The 23194-nt window shown below is 45.5% G+C and overlaps 1 protein-coding gene across 1 annotated transcript; it reads right to left on the bottom strand.

Moving 5' to 3' along the window:
- Window positions 1-1552: 1552 nt before the first annotated feature.
- On the bottom strand, window positions 1553-21676 carry LOC120064044 (ras-related protein Rab-17-like). Its single transcript, XM_039014355.1, has 6 exons — window positions 21646-21676; window positions 18693-18917; window positions 5964-6115; window positions 3713-3838; window positions 3290-3383; window positions 1553-1689 (listed from the first exon to the last, which is right to left on the bottom strand). Exons 1-6 carry the CDS (start codon window positions 21674-21676, stop codon window positions 1553-1555), a joined length of 765 nt encoding a protein of 254 aa, XP_038870283.1.
- Between the last annotated feature and the right edge of the window lie 1518 nt (window positions 21677-23194).

The following is a 23194-nucleotide window of genomic DNA, read 5'->3' as shown; positions in this document are numbered from 1 at the left end:
ATGTGTCAAGTGGCATTGTCTGGTTGCTCCTCATTACACACCACAGACCAGCAAATAATATTATCATCAACATAAGAAACACAACAAACCTTATTATATGACCTCTTATACACTATATTAGGCCCAGGCTTTGGAACTTTGGATTTCCTAAATATGGCTACTATATTGTGATTACTACATCTTATGGATTTGGATACTACTTTAAAGCACATTTATGCAGCGTTAGTAAAGATGTGGTCAACATATGTTGATGATTTCATTCCTGTGCTATTTGTACCTACCCTGGTAGGTTGACTGATAACCTGATGTCACGCCCTGACCTTAGAGATCCTTTTTATGTCTCTATTTGGTTTGGTCAGGGTGTGATTTGGGGTGGGTATTCTATGTTCTTTAGTTCTATTATTTGTATTTCTATGTTTTGGCCGGGTAGGGTTCTCAATCAGGGACAGCTGTCTATCGTTGTCTCTGATTGAGAACCATACTTAGGTATCCCTTTTTCCGACCTGTCTTTGTGGGAGGTTAACTTTGTTTGTGGCACATAGCCCTTTAGCTTCACGGTTGTTTTGGATTGTTTATTGTTTTTGTCGGCGTCATAATAAATAAAGGAATATGTACGCTTACCACGCTGCACCTTGGTCTACTTCTGTTGAGGGCCGTGACACCTGAACCAGGTTGCAGGCACTGGTTACAGTTTGTTACAGTCAAGTTATTTCTTGAGTGGACAGCTTGCTGAAAGCCAGTCAATATTTAAATCACCAGAAAATATACTTCTCTGTTGATATCACATACATTATCAAGCATTTCACACATATTGTCCAGATACTGACTGTTAGCACTTGGTGGTTTATAACAGCTTCCCACAATAATGGGCTTTAGGTGAGGCAGATGAACCTGTAGCCATTTTACTTCAATAAGATTTAACATGAGATCCTCTCTAAGCTTTACAAGAATGAGGTTCTGAATATAGACCGCAACACCACCCCCGTTGGCATTTCTGTATTTTCGGTAGATGTTATAGACAGGTACTGCCATCACTGTATCATCAAAGGTATTATCTAAGTGAGTTTCAGAGACAGTCAGAATATAGATGTCATCTGTTACAAGAAAGTTATTGACTATTTCTAGCACTTTTCTGGGATGCTTAATTGTTTTTCACGCTTTACTGGGAAGCTTATCAGAAGTAGACTTGCTCATGTTGTTTATATTGGAGCTGATAGTACATGGTGAGCTGCACACAGTGGACTTCCTACTAGGGCACACCGCCTCAGTGCTAACATTGTAACTCTGGTTCATAGGCACATGAGTACCGCATACAATAGCTGTAAGATAAACAGAGGTATTCGATGCAATTAGGGGCACATAAATTAAGTTACTTACATTGTGTCTGCCAACGCCCCTGGGATAACGTACATTTGATGCAGCATTATGACAACTCATTGTCACAATGGTATGGATTAACTGAGCTGATCTTGGGTCATTGAGAAGTCATTGTCTTAAACTTAAATCTTTGAACATACAGTTCCTCACAAAAATATCAGACACACAACACACATTAGGGTCCAATGGAGGGGCAACAGGATGCAATAGGGTGCTGTAGGGTCTCAGAGCGGCGCAGGTTCACTAACTCTGTCTCCTGCCACTCTGTCAGACCGCTTTGATGCTCACTTGTACACCTCTTCACCCTGCGGGCTGAGACAGAGAGGGATCACACACACACACACACCGCATCCTTCTATATGCAACTCAGCACTTCCACAGCCAGTGTTAGTTACCACAACCAGTGTTAGTTACCACAGCCAGTGTTAGTTACCACAACCACAAAATCACAACTTCAGGACTTGTCTCAGTGCTGATTGTTGATATTTGGCTACCTGCCAAACACTCGGTTTTTACTTTTAATAACAGTCACCAGACGCAGGCCTCTGTATCGTCCATAGAATTTTGAAGCATACAGCGGGAAGTCGGGCTTTGTCCTATAGAGCTCAATTTCTATGGAATGGTCTGCCTATCCATTTGAGAGACAGACTCGGTCTGGACCTTTAAGTCTTTACTGAAGACTCATCTCTTCAGTAGGTCCTATGATTGAGTGTAGTCAGACCCAGGAGTGCCAAGGTGAATGGCAAGGCACTGGAGCAAGGAACCGCCCTTGCTGTCCCTGCCTGGCCAGCTCCCCTCTCTCCACTGTGAATCTCTGACTCTATTACGGGGGCTGAGTCACTGGCTTAATAGTGCTCTTCCATTCCGTCCCTAGGAGGGATGCGTCTCTTGAGTGGGTTGAGTCACTGACGTGATCTTCCTGTCCGGTTTTGCACTCCCTTGGGCTTGTGCGGTCTCAGTGGGCTATACTCAGCCTTGTCTCAGGGTAGTACGTTGGTGGTCTGTTGATATCCCTCTAATGGTGTGGGGGCTGTGCTTTAGCAAAGTGGGTGGGGTTGTATCCTGCCTGGTTGGCCCTGTCCGGGGGTATCGTCGAATGGGGCCACAGTGTCCCCAGACCTCCCCCTGTCTCAGCCTCCAGTATCTACTCTACAATAGTCTATGTGCTGAGGGGCTAGAGTTATGGTTGGTGTAATTCTCCAGTCTTATATGGAGTCCTATGGAACCTTATCTGCGGCTATGGAACCCTGACCTGTTCACCGGACGTGCTACCTTGTCCTCGACTTTCTCTCTCTCTCTACCGCACCTGTTGTCTTGACCTCTGAATGTTTGGCTATGAAAAGCCAACTAACATTTACTCCTGAGATAATGACCTGTTGCACTGACCTACTGACCTACAACCACTGTGATTATTATTTCACCCGGCTGGTCATCTATGAACAGTTGAACATCTTGAAGAACGATCTGGCCTTAATAGCCATGTACTCTTATAATCTCCACCCGGCATAGCCAGAAGGTCTGGCCACCCCCCAGAGCCTGGTTCCCCTCTAGGTTTCTTCCTAGGTTCCTGCCTTTCTAGGGAGTTTTTCCTAGCCACCGTGCTTCTTCATCTGCATTGCTTGCTGTTTGTGGTTTATGCTTGGTTTCTGTAAAGCACTTTGTGACATCTGCTGATGTAAAACGGGCTTTATAAATACATTTGATATGTCTCACCGAGCATTGCTGCTTACTCACTTCTCTGTATAGACCATATTGTTCCCCATTATAAGAAATATGAACAATATATACTTGTCTATCTGCTGCCCTCTAGTGGTCTATCTTCAGAGATACAAATTCAAAGCTGTCACAATTATGAATATCAAAGAACATAAATTGAGACATATTTTCACACCCAGAGTGCCTGACTACTTACCAATAGCCAGCATCAGTTCACTGACTTGATTCCCTGACTTGGCCGAGGTCTCCATAAAAAGCAAGCCTCTGTCAACGGCAAGACTGTGCCCTTCCTATGAAATGAATAGAGAGGATCAAGTACTAATCAAATATGAGTGGTACATTGCACCGCTGTCATGTGGTGACCAATGTGAAAGTACAGTACAATGTGTGTATGGTGGGGGAAGGGATGTTTATGTCAGTTTGATCATCATATAGGAGTACCGTTAATATCCACATGGGACATACTGTATGTATGACTGAGTCTCCCTACAGTCTGGGTGAATGTGTTTGTTTTCTGTAACATGTACAGTGTATGTGGTGTGTTATAGGGGTTGGTGCAAGTGTGATTATGCATGAGTGTGTATTTGTGTGTGTTGTTTGTATACGGTGAGTACAGTACCTGTAATGTCACCTGGCGCAGCTCTGAAAGATCCCCCTTGTTTCCTACTAGTACCATCACGGTGGAAGCCGGGATATAGTGCTTCTCCAGCTCCCGAAGCCACACCTGGGCCCTTATGAAGCTCTCCTAAACACACACACTGTGAGTGACAGAAGTATTGGGACAGTGACACATTTTTTGTTGTTTTGGCTCTGTCCTGCAGCACTTACACTACCGGTCAAAAGTTTTAGAACACCTACTCATTCAAAGGTTTTTCTTTACTTTTACTATTTCCTACATTGTAGAATAATTGTGAAGACATCAAAACGATTAAATACCACATATGGAATCATGTAGTAACCAACAAATATATTTTATATTTGAGATTCTTCAAATAGCCACCCTTTGCCTTGATGACAGCTTTGCAAACTCTTGGCATTCTCTCAACCAGCTTCCCCTGAAATGCTTTTCCACCAGTCTTGAAGAAGTTCCCACATATGCTGAGCACTTGTTGACTGCTTTTCCTTCCCTCTGCGGTCCACCTCAACCCAAACCATCTCAATTTGGTTGAGGTCGAGGGATTGTGGTCATCTGACGCAGCACTCCATCACTCTCCTTTTTGGTAAAATAGCCTTTACACAGCCTGGAGGTGTGTTGGGTCATTGACCTGTTGAAAAACAAATGATATTCCCACTAAGCCCAAACCAGATGGAATGGCGTATCGCTGCAGAATGTTGTGGTAGCCATGCTGGTTAAGTGTCCCTTGAACTCTAAATAAATCACAAACAGTGTCACCAGCAAAGCACCCCCACACCATAACACCTCCTCCTCCATGCTTTACGGTGGGAAATACACATGCAGAGATCATCCGTTCACCCACACCTCGTCTCACAAAGACACAGCGGTTGGAACCAAAAATCTCAAATTTGGACTCCAGACCAAAGGACACATTTCCATCGGTCTAATGTCCATTGCTCGTGTTTCATGTACCAAGCAAGTCTCTTCATCTTATTGGTGTCCTTTAGTAGTGGTTTCTTTGCAGCAATTCAACCATGAAGGCCTGATTCACACAGTCTCATCTGAACAGTTGATGTTGAGATGTGTCTGTTACTTGAACTCTGTGAAGTATTTATTTGGGCTGCAATTTCTGAGGCTGGTAACTCTAATTAACTTATCCTCTGCAGCAGAGGTAACTCTGGGTCTTCCTTTCCTGTGGCGGTCCTCATGAGAGCTAGTTTCATCATAGCGCTTGATGGTTTTTGCGACTACACTTGAATAAACGTTAAAAGTTCTTGACATTTGCTCTATTGACTAACCTTCATGTCTTAAAGTAATGATGGACTGTCGTTTCTCTTTGCTTATTTGAGCTGTAATTGCCATAATATGGACTTGGTATTTTACCAAATAGGGCTATCTTCTGTATACCCCCCTACCTTGTCACAACACAACTGATTTGCTCAAACTTATTAAGAAGGAAAGAAATTCCATAAATTAACTTTTAACAAGGCACACCTGTTAATTGAAATGCATTCCAGGGGATTACCTCATGAAGCTGGTTGAGAGAATGCCAAGAGTGCAAAACTGTCATCAAGGGAAAGGGTGGCTATTTGAAGAATCTCAAATATAAAATATATTTTGATTTGTTTAACACTTTTTTTCATTACTACATGATTCCATATGTGTTATTTCATAGTTTTGATGTCTTCCCTTGTATTCTACAATGTAGAAAATAGTAAAAATAAAGAAAAACCCTTGAATGAGTAGGCGTTCTTAAACCTTTGACCAGTAGTGTATATGATGACTATGAGGTACAGACTGTCAGCTTTAATCTGAGGGTATTTTCATCCATATCGGGTGAACAGTTTCAGAATTACAGCACTTTCTGTACAATGTCCCCCTATTTTAGGAGACCAAAAGTATTGGGACAAATTCAGTTATGTGTATTAAAGTAGTCAAAAGTTTAGTATTTGGTCCCATATTTCTAGCACACAATGATTACATCAAGCTTGTGGCTCTACAAACTTGTTAGATGCATTAGCTATTTGTTTTGGTTGTATTTCAGATTCTTTTGTGCCCAATATAAATAAATGATGTATTGTGTAATTTTGGAGTCACTTTTAGTGTAAATATAAATAGAATATGTTTCGAAACACTTCTCCATTAAATGTGGATGCTACCATGGTTACGGATAGTTCTACATTTATCGTGACTAATGATGAGTGAGAAAGTCACAGTTTGTGTTCGTGTGTTTGCATTTGTGTGTTAGCTTTACTCGTTTGCTGATATCGTACACCACCAGTGCTGCATGGGCTCCTCTGTAGTACAGCGGGGTGACACTGTGGTACTTCTCCTGTCCCGCCGTGTCCCAGATCTCAAAGTGAAATGTGACATCACTCAGACACACCACCTGGGTGAAGTAGGCACCTGGGGGGGACAGAATATACTGTGACACCAGGTAGAATGAAGACATACAGTAACCTACCCTAACAGGCAACATTCTTCAACTAGAGGTTAAGCACAATGACATACTACAATGTTACTCAAACTTTAATCCACATCCCTAATACGAAGTTAGAGTGGCCGCTTTGGCAACCTTATGAAATAAATACATTTTTTAAATATATTTTTTTATTTCACCTTTATTTCACCTTTATTTAACCAGGTAGGCTAGTTGAGAACACATTCTCATTTACAACTACGACCTGGCCAAGGTAAAGCAAAGCAGTTCGACACATACAACAACACAGTTACACATGGAGTAAACAAACATACAATCAATAATACAGTACAAAAATCTATATACAGCATGTGCAAATGAGGTAGGATAAGAGAGGTAAGGCAATAAATAGGCTGTGGTGGCGAAGTAATTACAATATAGCAATTAAACACTGGAATGGTAGAATGTGCAGAAGATGAATGTGCAAGTTGAGATACTGGGGTATAAAGGAGCAAGATAAATAGATAAATAAATACAGTATGGGGATGAGGTAGACTGGATGGGCTATTTACAGATGAGCTATGTACAGGTGCAGTGATCTGTGAGCTGCTCTGACAGCTGGTGCTTAAAGCTAGTGAGGGAGGTAAGAATCTCCAGCTTCAGAGATTTTTGCAGTTCGTTCCAGTCATTTGCAGCAGAGAACTGGAAGGAGAGGCAGCCAAAGGAAGAATTGGCTTTGGGGGTGACCAGTGAGAACAGGGCTCCGGGCAGCCGAGCGGAAATGGAGGAGAACTCGCCTCCCTGCGGACCTGGCATCCTTTCACTCCCTCCTCTCTACATGTTCCTCTTCTGTCTCTGCTGCTAAAGCCACTTTCTACCACTCTAAATTCCAAGCATCTGCCTCTAACCCTAGGAAGCTCTTTGCCACCTTCTCCTCCCTCCTGAATCCTCCTCCCCCTCCCCCCCCCCTCCTCCCTCTCTGCGGATGACTTCGTCAACCATTTTGAAAAGAAGGTTGACGACATCCGATCCTCGTTTGCTAAGTCAAACGACACCGCTGGTTCTGCTCACACTGCCCTACCCTGTGCTTTGACCTCTTTCTCCCCTCTCTCCCCAGATGAAATCTCGCGTCTTGTGACGGCCGGCCGCCCAACAACCTGCCCGCTTGACCCTATCCCCTCCTCTCTTCTCCAGACCATTTCCGGAGACCTTCTCCCTTACCTCACCTCGCTCATCAACTCATCCCTGACCACTGGCTACCTCCCTTCCGTCTTCAAGAGAGCGAGAGTTGCACCCCTTCTGAAAAAACCTACACTCGATCCCTCCGATGTCAACAACTACAGACCAGTATCCCTTCTTTCTTTTCTCTCCAAAACTCTTGAACGTGCCGTCCTTGGCCAGCTCTCCTGCTATCTCTCTCAGAATGACCTTCTTGATCCAAATCAGTCAGGTTTCAAGACTAGTCACTCAACTGAGACTGCTCTTCTCTGTGTCACGGAGGCGCTCCGCACTGCTAAAGCTAACTCTCTCTCCTCTGCTCTCATCCTTCTAGACCTATCGGCTGCCTTTGATACTGTGAACCATCAGATCCTCCTCTCCACCCTCTCCGAGTTGGGCATCTCCGGCGCGGCCCACGCTTGGATTGCGTCCTACCTGACAGGTCGCTCCTACCAGGTGGCGTGGCGAGAATCTGTCTCCTCACCACGTGCTCTCACCACTGGTGTCCCCCAGGGCTCTGTTCTAGGCCCTCTCCTATTCTCGCTATACACCAAGTCACTTGGCTCTGTCATAACCTCACATGGTCTCTCCTATCATTGCTATGCAGACGACACACAATTAATCTTCTCCTTTCCCCCTTCTGATAACCAGGTGGCGAATCGCATCTCTGCATGTCTGGCAGACATATCAGTGTGGATGACGGATCACCACCTCAAGCTGAACCTCGGCAAGACGGAGCTGCTCTTCCTCCCGGGGAAGGACTGCCCGTTCCATGATCTCGCCATCACGGTTGACAACTCCATTGTGTCCTCCTCCCAGAGCGCTAAGAACCTTGGCGTGATCCTAGACAACACCCTGTCGTTCTCAACTAACATCAAGGCGGTGGCCCGTTCCTGTAGGTTCATGCTCTACAACATCCGCAGAGTACGACCCTGCCTCACACAGGAAGCGGCGCAGGTCCTAATCCAGGCACTTGTCATCTCCCGTCTGGATTACTGCAACTCGCTGTTGGCTGGGCTCCCTGCCTGTGCCATTAAACCCCTACAACTCATCCAGAACGCCGCAGCCCGTCTGGTGTTCAACCTTCCCAAGTTCTCTCACGTCACCCCGCTCCTCCGCTCTCTCCACTGGCTTCCAGTTGAAGCTCGCATCCGCTACAAGACCATGGTGCTTGCTTACGGAGCTGTGAGGGGAACGGCACCTCCGTACCTTCAGGCTCTGATCAGGCCCTACACCCAAACAAGGGCACTGCGTTCATCCACCTCTGGCCTGCTCGCCTCCCTACCTCTGAGGAAGTACAGTTCCCGCTCAGCCCAGTCAAAACTGTTCGCTGCTCTGGCACCCCAATGGTGGAACAAACTCCCTCACGACGCCAGGACAGCGGAGTCAATCACCACCTTCCGGAGACACCTGAAACCCCACCTCTTTAAGAAATACCTAGGATAGGATAAAGTAATCCTTCTAACCCCCCCCTTAAAAGATTTAGATGCACTATTGTAAAGTGGCTGTTCCACTGGATATCATAAGGTGAATGCACCAATTTGTAAGTCGCTCTGGATAAGAGCGTCTGCTAAATGACTTAAATGTAAATGTAAATGAGATATATCTGCTGGAGCGCGTGCTACGGGTGGGTGCTGCTATGGTGACCAGTGAGCTGAGATAAGGCGGGGCTTTACCTAGCAGAGACTTGTAGATGACCTGGAGCCAGTGGGTTTGGCGACAAAACGGATGGCACTGTGTAAGACTGCATCTAATTTGTGTTGGAGGCTATTTTGTAAATGACATTGCCGAAGTCAAGGTTCGGTAGGATGGTCAATTTTACGAGGGTATGTTTGGCAGCATGAGTGAAGGATGCTTTGTTGCGAAATAGGAAGCCGATTCTAGATTTAATTTTGGATTGGAGATGTTTAATGTGAGTCTGGAAGGAGAGTTTAAAGTGTAACCAGACACCTAGGTATTTGACTAACCTCATCTGGAGGTTAGTTAACACAGTGTCCAATGAAGGGCCAGAGGTATACAGAATGGTGTCGTCTGCGTAGAGGTGGATCAAAGAATCACCAGCAGCGAGAGCGACATCATTGATGTATACAGAGAAGAGAGTCGGCCCGAGAATTGAACCCTGTGGCACCCCCATAGAGACTGCCAGAGGTCAGGACAACAGGCCCTCCGATTTCACATACTGAACTCTATCGGAGAAGTAGTTGGTGCACCAAGCGAGGCAATCATTTGAGAAACCAAGGCTGTTGAGTCTGCCAATAAGAATGTTGTGATTGACAGAGTCGAAAGCCTTAGCCAGGTCAATGAATACGGCTGCACAGTAATGTCTCTTATCGATGGCGGTTATGATATCGTTTACCGGCTGATTTGTAGGGGTCCAGATTTTGCAGCTCTTTCAGAACATCAGCTATCTGGATTTGGGTGACAGAGAAGTGGGGTAGATTTGGGCGAGTTGCTGTGGGGAGCAGGGCTGTTGACCGGGGTAGGGGTAGCCAGGTGGAAAGCATGGACAGCCGTAGAAAAATGCTGATTGAAATTCTCAATTATTGTGGATTTATCGGTAGAGACAGTGTTTCCTATCCTCAGTGCAGTGGGCAGCTGGGAGGAGGTGCTCTTATTTTCCATGGACTTTACAGTGTCCCAGAACCTTTTTGAGTTTGTACTACAGGATGCAAATTTCAGTTTGAAAAAGCTAGCCTTAGCTTTCCTAACTGCCTGTGTATATTGGTCCTAATCTGAAAAGTGTAATATCGCAGGGGCTATTCGATGCTAATGCAGAAAGCTACAGGATGTTTTTGTGCTGATCAAGGGCAGACAGGTCTGGAGTGAACCAAGGGCTATATCTATTCCTAGTTAAAATAAAATTGATGGAGCATGCTTATTTAAGATGTGAGGAATGCACTTTTAAAGAATAACCAGGCATCCTCTACTGACGGGATGAGGTCAATGCCTTTCCAGGATACCCGGGCCAGGTCAATTACAAAGGCCTGTTCGCAGAAGTGTTTTAGGGAGCGTTTGACAGTGATGAGGGGTGGTCGTTTGACCGCAGACCCATTACGGATGCAAGCAATGAGGCAGTGATCGCTGAGATCTTGATTGAAAACAGCAGAGGTGTATTTGGAGGGCAGGATGATATCTATGAGGGTGCCCGTGTTTACGGATTTGGGGTTGGTTGTACCTGGTAGGTTCATTGATAATTTGTGTGAGATTGAGGGCATCATGCTTAGATTGTAGGATGGCTGGGGTGTTAAGCATGTCCCAGTTTAGGTCACCTAGCAGCACGAGCTCAGAAGATAGATGGGGGGCAATCAATTCACATATGGTGTCCAGGGCACAGCTGGGGGCAGAGGGTGGTCTATAGCAAGCGGCAACGGTGAGAGACTTGTTTCGGGAAAGGTGAATTTTTAGAAGTAGAAGCTTGAATTGTTTTGGTACAGACCTGGATAGTAAGATAGAACCCTGCAGGCTATCTCTGCAGTAGATTGCAACACCGCCCCCTTTGGCAGTTCTATCTTGGTGAAAAATGTTATAGTTAGGGATGGAAATGTCAGGGTTTTTGGAGGTTTTCCTAAGCCAGGATTCAGACACGGCTAAGACATCCGGGTTGGCAGAATGTGCTAAAGCAGTGAATAAAGCAAACTTAGGGAGTAGGCTTCTAATGTTAACCTGCATGAAACCAAGGCTTTTACAGTTACAGAAGTCAACAAATGAGAGCACCTGGGGAGTAGGAGTGGAGCTAGGCACTGCAGGTCCTGGATTAACCTCTACATCACCAGAGGAACAGAGGAGAAGTAGGATAAGGGTACGGCTAAAGGCTATAAGAACTGGCCGTCTAGCATGTTCGGAACAGAGAGTAAAGGGAGCAGGTTTCTGGGCACGATAGCATAGATTCAAGGCATAATGTACAGACAAAGGTATGGTAGGAAGAGAGTACATTGGAGGTAAACCTAGGCATTGAGTAATGAAGAGAGAGATATAGTCTCTAGAGACGTTTAAACCAGGTGATGTCATCGCATATGTGGGAGGTGGAACAACATGATTGGTTAAGGCATATTGAGCAGGAGCTCTACAGTGAAATAAGACAGTAATCACTAACCAGGACAGTAATGGACAAGGCATATTGATATTAGGGAGAGGCATGCGTAGCCAAGTGATCGTATGGGTCCAGTGAGTGGTTGGGCTGGCTGGGGACACAGCGATTCAGACAGTTAGCAGGCCGGGGCTAGCAAGCTAGCAGTTAGCAGCGCGGGGCTAGCAAGCTAGCATAAGGGCCTTAGAGGGACGTCGCGATGGGGGAAAAGTCTGTTTTTGCCTCCTCGTGCGGTGACGTTGTCATGCTCTGACCTTAGATATCTCTGTTTTCTTTATATTTTGGTTAGGTCAGGGTGTGACGAGGGTGGATATGCTAGTTTTTGTATTGTCTAGGGTTTTTGTATAGCTTCACATGTCGTTTTGTTATTTTGGTTAGTTTGTTCAGTGTTCATTCTTATTATAATAAAAAATGTACGCATACCACGCTGCGCCTTGGTCCGATTCATACGACATACGTGACAGAAGAACCCACCACAAAAGGACCAAGCAGCGTGTTAATGAGGAGCGGACATCCTGGGCCAGGGAGAAAGATGAGTGGAGGACATCCTGGACCTGGGAGGAGGTAATGGCAGGGGACAAGATCATGCCATGGAAGCAGTTGGAGATATTGTCGCCGTTCCTCCTGCGCTACGAGGGGACACGGTTAGCACGGAAGCCCGAGAGGCAGCCCCAATAATTTTTTGGGGGGGGGAACACGAGGAGATTGGCTGAGTCAGGTTGGAGACCTACGCCAACTCCTCGTGCTTACCGTGTGGAGTGTGTGACTGGTCAGACACCGTGTTACGCAGTGATGCGCACGGTGTCTCCAGTTCGCATTCATAGCCCGGTGCGCTCTATTCCAGCTCCTCGCATTTGCCGGACTAGAATGGGCATCCAGCCAGGATGGATGGTGCCGGCTCAGCGCTCCTGGTCTCCAGTACACCTCCTTGGACCAGGATATCCTGCGCCGGCTCTGCGTACTGTGTCTTCGGTGAGTCTGCACAGCCCAGTGCGTCCTGTGCTAGCGCCCCGCACTTGCCGGGCTCAAGTGAGCATCCAGCCAGGACGCATTGTGCCAGCTCTATGCTCCAGATCTCCAGGGCGCCTACACAGTCCAGTACATCCTGTGCCTCCTCTCCGCACTTGCCCTGAGGTGCGTGTCCCCAGCCCGGTACCACCAGTTCCGGCACCAGGCATCAGGCCTCCAGTGCGCTTCCACAGTCCAGTACGGCCTGTGCCTCTTCCCCGCACTCGCCCTGAGGTGCGTGTCCTCAGCCCGGTACCACCAGTTCCGGCACCACGCATCAGGCCTCCAGTGCGCTTCCACAGTCCAGTACGGCCTGTACCTCTTCCCCGCACTTGTCCTGAGGTGCGTGTCCTCAGCCCGGTACCATCAGTTCCGGCACCACGCATCAGGCTTCCAGTGCGCTTTCACAGTCCAGAGTTTCCGGCGACCTTACCCAGTCCAGAGCTTCCAGCAACAGTACCCAGTCCAGAGCTTCCGGCGACAGTACCCAGTCCGGAACCTCCAACGACGGGCCACAGTCCGGAACCTCCAACAACAAGCCACAGTCCGGAACCTCCAACAACAAGCCACAGTCCGGAACCTCCAACGAAGGGCCACAGTCCGGAACCTCCAACGACGGGCCACAGTCCGGAACCTCCAACGACGGGCCACAGTCCGGAACCTCCAACGACGGGCCACAGTCTGGGGTCTCCAGCGACGGTCTCCAGTCCGGGGTCTCCAGCGACGGTCCCCAGTCCGGGGTCTCCAGCGACGGTCCCCAGTCCGGGGTCTCCAGCGACGGTCCCCAGTCCGGGGTCTCCAAAGACGGTTCCCAGTCCGGGGTCTCCAAAGACGGTTCCCAGTCCGGGGTCTCCAGCGACGGTTCCCAGTCCGAGGCCTCCGGTGAGGATCCACAGTCCGGAGCCTCCGGCGATGATCCACGGTCCGGTTCTACAAAGGCGGAGGGATCAGTGTAAGGAGGGGGGGTTGCGTCCAGAACCGGAGCCGCCACCGAGGGTAGATTGCCCACCCGGACCCTCCCCTATAGGTTCAGGTTTGCGGCCGGGAGACCACACCTTTTGGGGGGGGGGGGGGTACTGTCACGCTCTGAACTTAGATATCTCTGTTTTCTTTATATTTTGGTTAGGTCAGGGTGTGACGAGGGTGGATATGCTAGTTTTTGTATTGTCTAGGGGTTTTGTAGGTCTAGGTAATTTGTATGTCTATGGTGGCCTGATATGGTTCCCAATCAGAGGCAGCTGTTTATTGTTGTCTCTGATTGGGGATCATATTTAGGTAGCCATTTTCCCTTTTGTGTTGGTGGGTTCTTGTCTATGTGTAGTTGCCTGTCAGCACTCATTTGTATAGCTTCACGTGTCGTTTTGTTATTTTGGTTAGTTTGTTCAGTGTTCATTCTTATTATAATAAAGAATGTACGCATACCACGCTGCGCCTTAGTCCGATTCATACGACGAACGTGACAGACGTCGATAGACCAGTCATGGAATTAGTAGGGTTCCAAGTAGCAGAGGGGTCCAAGTCCAATTGGCAAAATGGGTATAGTGGTCCAAGTAAGTGGCCGGTGGATCAGCTAACAGTCCAATATGCTATAGATAGCTAGCAGGCCGCGGTTAGCAGAATGGGCCTTCAGGGCACATCGCGCCTGAGGGGCCTGTTGGGATCCTCGGGCAGATAATGTTAAAATCAAATCAAATCAAAATCAAATGTATTTGTCACATACACATGGTTAGCAGATGTTAATGCAAGTGTAGTGAAATGCTTGTGCGTCTAGTTCCGACCATGCAGTAATATCTAACAAGTAATATAACCTAACAATTTCACAACAACTACCTTATACACACAAGTGTAAAGGAATGAATACGAATATGTACATAAAAATATATAAATGAGTGATGGCCGAACGGCATAGGCAAGATGCAGTAGATGGTATAGAGTACAGTATATACATATGAGATGAGTAATGTAGGGTATGAAAACATATAAAGCGGCATTGTTTAAAGTGGCTAGTGATACATTACATCAAGATGGCAAGATGCAGTAGATGGTATAGCGTACAGTCTATACATATGAGATGAGTAATGTAGGGTATGAGAACATTATATAAAGTGGCATTGTTTAAAACTTCTTATGGCTGCAGGGGCAGTATTGAGTAGCTTGGATAAAAGGTGCCCATTTCAAACGGCCTCGTACTCAATTCTTGCTCGTACAATATGCATATTATTATTACTATTGGATAGAAAACACTTGGATAGAAAACCGTTTGAATTATATCTGTGAGTAAAACAGAACTCATTTTGCAGCAAACTTCCTGTCAGAAAGTGAAAAATCTGAAATCGAGGCTCTGTTCCAGGGCCTCCCTAATCATTTGCTTGAAATCTATTAGTATACATGCACTTCATACGCCTTCCACTAGATGTCAATAGGCTGTGAGAGGTTAAATGGAGTGTATATATATTTCTATGGTCAAAAGAGAGAGCTTGGAATGACAGGACCCCAATTTCCTTTGTTCAGGAAGACGCGGAAAGGACTTCCGCATTGGCTTCTGAAAAGCTTTTGTTATAGACGGCTAATATCTCCGGCTTTGATTTTATTTGATAAATGTGACAATATCATCGTAAAGTATGTTTTTTCATATAGTTTAATCAGATTATTGAAATTTTTTCGGGAGTTTTGGCGTGTTCCGTTCTCTGCGTTTGTTGACGATGGACAGCTTCGCGCCACTTGGCAAGTTTTGCTTGCTAATTCGAGAGGGAAAAAGGACATTCTAAATCCAAACAACGATTGTTCTGGACAAAGGACCACTTGTACAAGATTCTGATGGAAGCTCAACAAAAGTAGGACCCATTTATGATGTTATTTCCTATTTCTGTCGAAAATGTGTTGTTGCGTTTTCCGCCTTGATTTTTGGCGCTGTCTCGCTATAACGTAAGCTGCATGTCGTACTAAAGTTATTTTTAGAATTCTAACACGGCGATTGCATTAAGAACTAGTGTATCTATCATTTGCTGTACAACAAGTATTTTTTAGTAACGTTTATGATTAGTTATTTGGTCAGAATAGGTGAGTGTCAGAAATATATCCGGAGATTCTGGAAAATATTTGCTACGTTTTCACAATGTATAACCACAGATTTCAGCTCTAAATATGCACATTTTCGAACAAACCATATATGTATTGTGTAATATGATGTTATAGGACTGTCATCTGATGAAGTTTATGAAGGTTAGTGAAATAATTAATATATTTTGCTGGTTTTGTCGCTATCGCTACTGTTGCCTTGAATCAATGCTGTTGTGTGGTTGGCTATTGTAGTAAGCTAATATAATGCTATATTGTGTTTTCGCTGTTGGATTCACAAGATGTTTGTCTTTCATTTGCTGTACACCATGTATTTTTCATAAATGTTTTATGATGAGTATTTAGGTATTTCAATTTGGTCTCTGTAAATGTTCTCGCTGCTTCGGTGCTATTTCCGATTGTAGCTGCAATGTAAAACTATGATTTATACCTCAAATATGCACATTTTTTGAACAAAACATAGATTTATTGTATAACATGTTATAAGACTGTCATCTGATGAAGTTGTTTCTTGGTTAGTTTGGTTGGTTCTTGGTTAGTTTGGTTGGTTTTGTGCAAGCCACCTGTGCTGTGAAAAATGTCTGTGCTTTTTTGTATTTGGTGGCGAGCATAAATATACGTGGTGTTTTCACTGTAAAACATTTAAAAAATCGGACATGTTGGCTGGATTCACAAGATGTTTATCTTTCATTTGCTGTATTGGACTTGTTAATGTGTGAAAGTTAAATATTTCTAAAAAATATATTTTGAATTTCGCGCCCTGCACATTTCGCGGCTGTTGTCATATTGTGCCCGACTTCGGGCTTGCAGCCCAAAGAAGTTAAAGTGGCTAGTGATACATTTATTACATCAAGATGGCAAGATGCAGTAGATGGTATAGCGTACAGTATATACATATGAGATGAGTAATGTAGGGTATGAAAAAATTTATATAATATAAAGTGGGTAGTGATAAATTGATTACATCAATTTTTCCATTATTAAAGTGTCTGGTGTTGAATCAGTATGTTGGCAGCAGCCACTCAATGTTAGTGATGGCTGTTTAACAGTCTGATGGCCTTGAGATAGAAGCTTGTCTGTGTGGGTGGAAAATGTCAGTTTGTCCGTGATGTGTACGCCGAGGAACTTAAAACTCTCCCCCCTCTCCACTACTGTCCCGTCAATGTAGATATGGGGCTGCTCCCTCTGCTGTTTCCTGAAGTCCACGATCATCTCCTTTATTTTGTTGACATTGAGTGTGAGGTTATTTTCCTGACACCACACTCCGAGGGCCCTCACTTCCTCCCTGTAGGCCATCTCGTCGTTGTTGGTAATCAAGCCTACCACTGTAGTGTCGTCTGCAAACTTGATGATTGAGTTGGAGGCGTGCATGGCCACGCAGTCGTGTGTGAACAGGGAGTACAGGAGAGGGCTGAGAACGCACCCTTGTGTGGACCCAGTGTTGAGGATCAGTGGGGTGGAGATGTTGTTACCTACCCTCACCACCTGGGGGCGGCCCGTCAGGAAGTCCAGGACCCAGTTGCACAGGGCGGGGTCGAGACCCAAGCTTAATGACGAGTTTGGAGGGTACTATGGTGTTAAATGCTGAGCTGTAATCGATGAACAGCATTCTTACATAAGTATTCCTCTTGTCCAGATGGGTTAGGGCAGTTTGCAGTGTGATGGCGATTGCGTCGTCTGTGGACCTATTGGGGCGGTAAGCAAATTGGAGTGGGTCTAGGGTGTCAGGTAGGGTGGAGGTGATATGGTCCTTGACTAGTATCTCAAAGCACTTCATGATGACGGAAGTGAGTGCTACAGGGCGGTAGTCATTTAGCTTAGTTACCTTAGCTTTCTTGGGAACAGGAACAATGGTGGCCCTCTTGAAGCATGTGGGGACAGCAGACTGGGATAAGGATGGATTGAATATGTATGTAAACACACCAGCCAGCTGGTCTGCGCATGCTCTGAGGACGCGGCCGGGGATGCCGTCTGGGCCTGCAGCCTTGTGAGGGTTAACACGTTTAAATGTTTTACTCACGTTGGCTACAGTGAATGAGAGCCCGCAGATTTTGGTAGCGGGCCGTGTCAGTGGCACTGTATTGTCCTCAAAGCGAACAAAAAAGTTGTTTAGTCTGTCTGGGAGCAAGGCATTGTGATCCGCGACGGGGCTGGTTTTTCATTTGTAGTCCGTGATTGACTGTAGACCCTGCCACATACCTCTCGCGTCTGAGCCGTTGAATTGCGACTCCACTTTGTCTCTGTACTGACGCTTAGCTTGTTTGATTGCCTTGCAGAGGGAATAGCTGGTATGGAATGTTGGTATTCCAGTCGTGAAGGATCGGCGGGGTTCCGTGTTGAAGCAGTAGAAGGGGTCCGGATATTGTAGCCGAGGAGTGAGCTTCAGGAGTAGCCCAGGAGCCCTAGCCGGGAGATGGGTCTAGCATAGGCTAGCCCCAGTCTAGTTGGTGCTTGCTCCGGGACGGAAACGTTAGCCAGGAGTAGTCAACCCGGGTTGCGGTTAGCTAGCTGCCGTGATCCAGATGAAAGGGTTCAGAGTTTGCGGTAGGAATCCGGGGATATGGAGAGAAAAATAGGTCCGGTATGCTCTGGTTTGAAAAGCGTTGTACGAACTGGCGAGAGCTTCCCGAGCTAAAGGTTAGCTGATGACCGCTAGCAGTGATTAGCTGATTGATAGCTGATAGCTATTGAGTTGAGATATTCCAGTTCAGAGGTAAATAGAAATACTTTAGGAAAAAAAACAGATCCACACCACATTGGGTGAGGCGGGTTGCAGGAGAGTATTTTGATGTTGAGGTTTAGGAAAAATATTAAAAAGAATGCGAAGAAAAATATATAAAAAAAATATATACATGGGACGAGACAAGGCAAAGACAAAGACGTCTGACTGCTACGCCATCTTGGATTCAAATCAATAACAACAGAGTAACAAGTGTTCTTGACAAAATATACCAGAGAGACAACTTAGCTTAGGGCTATGAAATAAGATACTACTATATGAAAAAACAAGCTCCTGAAAAACGCTAAAAGTGCACAGCTGCCACGGAAGTATACACATACCTTTAGCACTAGGAGCATAATGCTGTAATAGCTATGCATATGATACCAATACACTTGTATCCACCCTAATACTACTAATGACACAGTATTATATCACGTATATGTGTACTCACAGCCTACGGTGGGTAAAGTGCCTTTGAACTCATCCTTGCTGAAACGTAATGCCAGACTGGACTTCCCCACCCCAGAGCTTCCCAACAGCACCATCTTCACCCGTATTGTCCTGGTGTCTCTTGTTGGAGTTGTTGGCCCAGGGGACCGGGGCCCTGTTGATTCCCTCCTTCGAGTTCTCTTCCCCATCCAGAGAGGAGGGACACCCACAGGATACTCCACGGTTGCTGGTACAGACAAAGCCAGCGGTCATAGAATCCAAATATCTGGTGTTGTAGTTTTAGCTTAAGAACTCACAAGTACACAAGACGGTTAAATTAATAATGTGAAACCAGTAAAAACTTGCAGGATTATGAAGGTTAGTCCTCTAATTTATCTTGTTGTAGGTGAAGATCAAACCAAAGTTGGATCGCAGACCACAATATAACTTACTCGTACACAACTCACACCAGCTAGGCTGTAAAAGGGTAAAGCTAATAAAAATTCTGCTATCTGAAGAAACAGTAAATAAGAGGTCAAGATAAAGACCATACAAGTGCTAAAGCAAAAACAAGACTCATTTCCCCAGAGACAGCGAGCAGCTACAAGAGCAGTGCTGCAATTCTGATAAATATGGGATATGGCCTTCTTTTTACTTTGCTTTTTTACTTTGGTTTCTGCATAGGACACCAAAATAAAGGAATTGAAACTGAATCATGCTTTTCAAAATACCCACAGTCACGTGGGATGATGGACTGGTGTTGAAAGGCATCATAGACACATAGCTTGACAATTATATTTATTTCAATGAGAAATACAAAAAACAAGTCAGTCATTTCACTGGCTACTACTTTATTGTTGATTATAATAAAACAACTTTAACACAACCATCATACATGTGCATGTCCTGCAGGCATGGCCTGATTTTTTATATGGTTTGTTATGAAAGGTTTATGTAAAACCTAATAATATCTTGGCCTGAAGGACAATGTTTGGTATGCTGACCACACCGCCTGCGTCTGGTGCGCGAGCGTTGCAATATAAATGTACACATGATTTTTATTTAATCATTGCACCCACACTGCTCGCGTGCGTCAACGAACGTCTGGTAGCTAGGCGCTAAACTTGGTTCTATTTGTGACGCTGTATGCGCTGCAAGTCCCGCCTCTCCCATCTCCTCATTGGTTTTTAGGAGCATTTACCCACGTGGGTGATTGAAAGATGAACTGAGGTCCACACTCCAGTCCAGTTGGTGGTGGTAATGCACCTTAAAGACAGTTGCCAACTGCCAAGTCCAAAGAAGAAGAAGAAGAAGACTGAAGGAGGAGAGTTTACTAGAAGCTAAATTGTGATTAGTTCCAGGTGCAGCAGGTTAGTGAGGGTTGGGTTGTGAATAAATGCCTGGTGTTTCCCTGTTCCCAGCAAATGGTCGAGTTGGGGTCCTTGCTGGGTGGACGGATAGTCTATGGATCGGTCAAGATGGTGAAGGGGAGTGAGATAGTCTTGGAGGTCGGAAATGGTAGGGAGTAGTGTGGACGAAATGGAGGAAATTGAGAAAAAGTTGGTGAAGCAACAGCTGTGCTGGAATGAGAACAATACAGGTGTCAGTTCTGATGGTATGAAGCGGGAGAATGAGGGTCAAGGACCAGAATTGCCGATAGTGGAAAGACATAGGAAGAAGAGAGATCATGATACAGAAAGCAGTGGAGCGTCTAGTAAAGAAAGCATGAAGAGGGTCAAGGTAGGAAGCAAGAGTAGTGATGTGTTGGAGTGCAAAGTGGTGAGACCACAGGGCTTCACTTACACCCTATCAGACTAACTAATGCCGTAGAGAAAGAGGTAAGTGAAGTGAAATTAGCTTGGTTCATTGGAAATGGTAGATTGTTAATATTGTGTGGTAGCCAGGCTCAGCAAGAGATGATTCTGAAAATGGAAAAGCTTAATGGGAAGAAAATTAAAAGCTGTGTCCCTGGTGCTTATGCTAGATTGAAGGGAATGATCACTGGGGTCCCAATATATATGTCCACGGGTGATATTAAAGAAAATGTGACGGGAGGCAGAGTGATTGGGGCCAAAAGGTTGATCAGTAGGAAAGAGGGTCAAAGAAGTGAAAGCTTATCAGTGATACTGAGGTTTGAGAAAGTCTTGCCGGGAAAAGTACAGATAGGATTCCTTAGTTTCATTGTGAGAGAATTTGGCCCATATGCACTGCGTTGTTTAAAATGCTAAAGAAGTGGACATGCAGCTGCTCAGTGTAAAGGAAGGAAATTATGTGCCAAGTGTGGAGGGGAACATGATTACGGTGACTGTGGAAGCAATATGAGGGTTAAGTGCTGTAATTTTGGGGGAGAACACCCTGCAGCATTTGGTGGATGTCAGGTACAGAGAAAGGCTAGAGATGCTCAGAGATATAGGATCAGTCATGATGTATCATACGCAGAGGCCGTAAAACAGATTGGTAGAACTACAGTGCGGACTGATGGAGCTCAAATTGACATACCTGTATTAAGTGGACCTACTATCAAGGCTAGTGCTTCTGATTGGTGCCGAAGGAGATGGCTGCCGTTTTACGATCCTGTAACCAATTGTGCTATTGTATATGTTTTTTTGCGCTATTTGTAACTTATTTTGTACATAATGTTTCTACCACCGTGTCTTATGATCGAAAAGAGCATCTAGATATCAGGACAGCAATACCTCACCCAATACTGGAGGAATACTTTTTCTTCAATGAGTCTGACGGGAAGGATCTACTTCAGATGCCCGACAAGGCCCTCATCCCTGGCATTCGCAGGAGAAAGCGATGGAGGTATCGTGGACGAAGGTCCGGCTTCCTTGTAAGGATCCGTCACCGAGAGGGTAATCTACCTTTACCATCGGTCCTATTAGCCAACGTCCATTTAATCGATAATAAAATAGACGAACTACGAGCAAGTATATCCTACCAACGGGACATTAAAAACTGTAATATCTTACGTTTCACCGAGACGCGGCTGAACGACGACATGAATAACATACAGCTGGCGGATTTTAAGCTTTTTCGGCGGGTTAGAACAGCGGCCTCTGGTTAGACAAGGAGTGGCGGTCTATGTATATTTGTAAACAACAGCTGGTGCACGAAATCTAAGGAAGTCTCGAGGTTTTGCTTGCCTGAGGTAGAGTATCTCATGATAAGCTGTAGCCCACACTATTTACCAAGGGTTTTCATCTGTATTTTTCATAGCTGTCTATATACCACCACAAACCGATGCTGACAATAAGATCGCACTCAATGAGCTGTATACGGCCATAAACAAACAGGAAAACGCTCATCCAGAGGCAGCGCTCCTAGTGGCCGGGGACTTTAATGCAGGGAAACTCAAATCTGTTTTACCTCATTTCTACCAGCATGTTAAATGTGCAACCAGAGGGAAAAAACTCTAGACCACCTTTACTCAACACACATAGACGTGTACAAAGCTCTCCCTCGCCCTCCATTTGGCAAATCTGACCATAATTCTATCCTCCTGATTCCTGCTTACAAGCAAACACTAAAGCAGGAAGCACCAGTGACTCTGTCAATAAGAAAGTGGTCAGATGAAGCAGATGCTAAGCTACAGGACTCTTTTGCTAGCACAGACTGGAATATGTTCCGAGATTCTTTCGATGGCATTGAGGAGTACACCACATCAGTCACTGGCTTCATCAATAAGTGCATCGATGACATCGTCCCCACAGCAACCGTACGTACATACCCCAACCAGATACCATGGATTACAGGCAACATCTGCACTGAACTAAAGGGTAGAGCTGCCACTTTCAAGGAGAGGGATTCTAACCCGGAATTTATAGGAAATCCCGCTATGCCCTCCGACGAACCATCAAACAAGCAAAGCGTCAATACAGGACTAAGATTGAATTGTACTACACTGGCTCCGATGCTTGTCGGATGTGGTAGGGCTTGCAAACTAGTACAGACTACAAAGGGAAACACAGCCGAGAGCTGCCCAGTGACACGAGCCTACCAGACGAGCTAAATTACTTCTAAGCTCGCTTCGAGGCAAGTAACACTGATGCATGCATGAGAGCATCAACTGTTCCGGACGACTGTCTGATCACGCTCTCTATAACCGATGTGAGTAAGACCTTTAAACTTTTCAACATTTACAAGGCCACAGGACCAGACGGATTACCAGGACGTGTACTCCGAGTATGCGCTGACCAACTGGAAAGTGTCTTCACTGACATTTTCAACCTGTCCAAGACTGAGTCTGTAATACCAACAGGTTTCAAGCAGACGACCATAGTCCCTGTGCCCAAGAACACTAAGGTAACCTGCCTAAATGACGACCGACTCGTGGCACTCAAGTCTGTAGTCATGAAGTGCTTTGAAAGGCTGGTCATGGCTTATATCAACCCCATTATCCCAGAATCCCTAGACCCACTCCAATTTGCATACCGCCTCAACAGATCCACAGATGATGCAATCTCTATTGCACTCAGCACTGCCCTTTCTCTCCTTGACAAAAGGAACACCTACGTGACT

The sequence above is a fragment of the Salvelinus namaycush genome, chromosome 19 (genome assembly GCF_016432855.1).
Source record: "Salvelinus namaycush isolate Seneca chromosome 19, SaNama_1.0, whole genome shotgun sequence".
In the NCBI taxonomy this organism is placed as follows: domain Eukaryota; kingdom Metazoa; phylum Chordata; class Actinopteri; order Salmoniformes; family Salmonidae; genus Salvelinus; species Salvelinus namaycush.
This window is presented reverse-complemented; position numbering and strand designations above follow the sequence as displayed.

Coding starts and splice junctions, on each gene's coding strand:
- LOC120064044 (XM_039014355.1), bottom strand. CDS start 21,676: ATGTCGTCGTTCAGCCGCGTCTCGGTGAAAC. Junction 3,384..3,712: donor TGCGCCAGGTGACATTACAG/GTACTGTACTCA, acceptor TTCATTTCATAG/GAAGGGCACAGTCTTGCCGT. Junction 1,690..3,289: donor TGAACTGATGCTGGCTATTG/GTAAGTAGTCAG, acceptor TCTCTGTCTCAG/CCCGCAGGGTGAAGAGGTGT.